The sequence below is a fragment of the Tachypleus tridentatus genome, chromosome 3 (genome assembly GCF_004210375.1).
Source record: "Tachypleus tridentatus isolate NWPU-2018 chromosome 3, ASM421037v1, whole genome shotgun sequence".
NCBI lineage: Eukaryota > Metazoa > Arthropoda > Merostomata > Xiphosura > Limulidae > Tachypleus > Tachypleus tridentatus.
The window spans coordinates 29,021,664-29,025,177 of NC_134827.1; the positions used below are offsets into that span (position 1 = coordinate 29,021,664).

At 28.8% G+C, this 3,514-nt stretch overlaps 1 protein-coding gene across 1 annotated transcript; it reads right to left on the bottom strand.

Annotated features, from left to right (window-relative positions):
- Positions 1 to 2,514, bottom strand: Sdc (Syndecan). The gene is made up of 2 exons (XM_076492279.1): positions 2,273 to 2,514; positions 1 to 326 (listed from the first exon to the last, which is right to left on the bottom strand). Exons 1-2 carry the CDS (start codon positions 2,505 to 2,507, stop codon positions 160 to 162), a joined length of 402 nt encoding a protein of 133 aa, XP_076348394.1. The 5' UTR covers positions 2,508 to 2,514; the 3' UTR covers positions 1 to 159.
- Positions 2,515 to 3,514: the final 1,000 nt, after the last annotated feature.

Here is a 3,514-nt window from a genome sequence, read left to right on the forward strand (position 1 = left end):
ATACATTAAGTAGTAATTAACATCAATGAATGATCCTAAAGATAATCAAATGATTAATTTCATTGTGACAATGATCTTTTCATAGCAACCAAATGTACATACAGATCAGCAACACACCCTGGTGTTTAAGAATTAAAAGAAAAAAAAGCTTCATGATTTCTATGCGAATATTTCCTTGTTTTTCCCTTTCTCGTACGCGTTATCTTTTGACCCCTTACTATCACCTACAACGTAACTTCCTTCATCTTTTTTTTTCATCCGGTAGACAATGAACATAACCATGAGAATGGTACACATTAGTGCTATGACCGCACCTCCAATTACAGCTAGAACAAAGTTGAAAGATCTATTTTAGCGATATTATAATCTTAAGGTATTATTTAATGCAAGATTGAAAAACACATTCATCTGAAAAAGTTCTTCAGCTAAAGATTTCAAATAAATGCTTCATAATACTTGCCTTACAAAAAATGTAAAATCAGAATGTCATCTAATTATTATACTTTACATGTTTACACATTCTATTATCTTTACAACATTCATTAAAAAATTACATTTCTCAGTAATAGTAATAAAGCTATAAAATATTTACTGAAAACAAAGTTTTATGGATCAAAATCAATTTGATTCTAAGTAAATTAAGTTAATACTAAAGATGTGATTGATTTAACAAAATAAATATTAATTTAAAAAGTTATGTTTAACTATGTTTATTACTATTAGAAAATATTTTAACATTTCTGCTTATTTGATTCCTTATAATTATTAACTTATTTTTTTTAATAATTTAAATAATTATTTAATAATTATATTTACTCAAAGATAAAATTACTTAGTAACTGTTTATTTTACACTGCAAGATTTTGTTACTAATCTTTGGTAGGTAAAATGTGTTTAAATCTATCTTTAAAAAAACCAGTGTAAATATCAAATTTAGAGCCAATTTGATTTTTTTGTTATGATACAATTTGATGAAATGACTCTTGCCAACAGCTACACCTAAACCTTTAGGTAGTATTATATGGGATCCTGTATCATAAAAACAATTTTGTAATGTGTAAAAGTTCTATTAAATGTATTCTGTAATTAATCTATATGATTTAGTTACTAATTAAATTCACTTAAAACATTCCATTAAGGAATATTTCGTAAATAATTATGCCTGTCATAAGATTCAACCATTAGGCCTAATATGATTCTATATCTAGTCCCTTAGGGATTTTGAAAAGGTAATAATAGTACTCTAACAAAACTGTATATCACACATTGTACTGTACACGATACAAATTGCTCAATTCAAACCTCTCCAAGCCAGCTGGGATTCAGAAATATAGTAATAATTGAAACACTATTTATATAGATCATTTATTACAACAAGAAATTGTAAGTTGTGAATGCCTTTCACAAACTGGCAAAGCATGATTATAATAAGGCCTAATGGTAATATTTTATGACAGGCGTAATTAATTATAATTACACTTTGCCAAGTGTGTAAAAGCATTCACAATCCAATAACTGTTGGTGTAATTAACAGCACAAAAATTCAGGATGCTAAGAAACCCACTGGAAGTAAAAATGTATTCTAAAGATGGCTGATATGGATATTAAAACTTTAATTAAAATAAAGTACAGAACAATGTTTCACCTGAGAAGGTCGCCTTCAGGTTCACAAAGAAAGTTTACAAAAACCATATCATAGCATAAAATAATAATTATAATACACAGCATAAAAAATTAGTTTTCCAGTCACTTCTGTGTTTGTTGTATTGTAGCTGGCCTGAAGAGCTCTAGGTTGAGCAGAATGCATTGTTAGCTGTGGATATGATGGAAGTGGTATGGTTGTAGAACTACTATTATACACTTTTGTAATTCTTGAACGCCCCTAACGAACTTAATATAGCATTCAGTGTTTAAATTAGGTCTAATTCTAACGTCTTGTGACAGGCATAATTGCATAATTAATTATGGCCATGTTTTGTCAGCTTTTAAAGGTGTTCACATCCTAATAGTCATTTATAAATGTTGAGAAAATGTAAATACTAAGTCTTAACAATCATCTAAGGTTTCTTTCTAATTACTTCTTCCACGTTTTAGTACTAGAAACAAATTTCCAGTGGTTTGAATGGGTAACAAAAAATAATAATAATTCAAGTGTGACATTGTTTTCTCTAATGCAGGCAAAACCATCTCCAAACATTATCACTCATAAAATGGATTCTTCATATTCATATTTAAATTCTGCTACTAATAGGAGAAATAATACAAGACTTACAAGCTAATATTCCAGGTTGTGCAAAGAATGAAGAACTAGTTTCCTCCTGCATGTGCCCCAAGATGTGGATATTATTATCTTCCCAGCTTTCATCTGGACTTTCCTTACCCCTAGGTCCAGGGGGAGCATTATTTGTTTTTCTTATTGCAGGATCAGATTTTGTTGGTTTTAAGGTGTCAGGGATGTGATTTTTATGATCTGGCTGTGTTGTTGTTGTTGTTGTAACCTTGATCATTGGCTAGAATTTTAAACAGCAATAAAAAATATAAAGAAAATGTTCTTGGAATATTTATACACTTAATTAAGCTTGTTTATGTACAGAACTACACACTTTCAATGTAAAAGGTATCAACACAGCTTCTGTGCTTCAACTAAAGCATGCATTTACTGAATTAAATACTAGTAAGATCTATGTTGTTTAAAATTCACATATTTTTTACTGGTTTTACACAGGAAAACTTGTGTTTTGTTCATAACATTTCACCAGGTTTATCTGGCATCATCAGGAAGGATACAAAAAATTTTGGCTAACTGTAATTAATTTTATAAAGGTTACACATATTATAAGGTTAACTGTACAAATAAAATCATAAGTTCCAATATCAGTTATTTCAAAAACGAGATTGACAGCCTAAAATTTCATTTCTTTGTTCAAAATTTTACTCTCTGCACATTTATAAAGTACCTTCCTTTGAAAATGTGCCCCAAATTTACACAGAAAATAATTCAGATTACATCCCTGTTTGTTTTTTACCATTCATCCCCAATGTATCTTGTACTACCAAAATGTGGTTAAAACCAATTATAAAGTATAAAAAATTCACATTAAGTATAATTTACATTTTTACCTGAAAATTAAATTAGGTCAACCACTATCTAAAAGGTATGTGGTTAATGATACCATGTAACACAAATATTGTTCCTGAATATTATGTGTTATTTCTTAATACTTATGTTGTAAAACAACAGAAAATGGCCATTATTATTCCCTTCAAACTTTGCTTTTGTGACCTGGATAATAAAATTTAGAAACTAACCTATTTTCTGTGTAAAAATGGGCAAATTTGCACATTTGTATTTCATTAGGTCTGAATAAAACAACATATGAATCAAGATTTATATGTATTTATACTAAGAGTTATACAAACTGTTTAGAAGTGAGTAGTTTTAGATTTGCGACTGTAACATAAATCACTTTACGTATCAGCCCCCAAATATAGTCTCCCATCATGTTTTTCGTTA

Bases quoted from the DNA above. Each gene is read 5' to 3' on its own strand.
- Sdc (XM_076492279.1), bottom strand. From the start codon at position 2,507: ATGATCAAGGTTACAACAACAACAACAACACAGCCAGATCATAAAAAT. The intron at 327-2,272 runs GTAAGTCTTGTA...ACTTTGTTCTAG, and splicing joins ACAACCTGGAATATTAGCTT to CTGTAATTGGAGGTGCGGTC.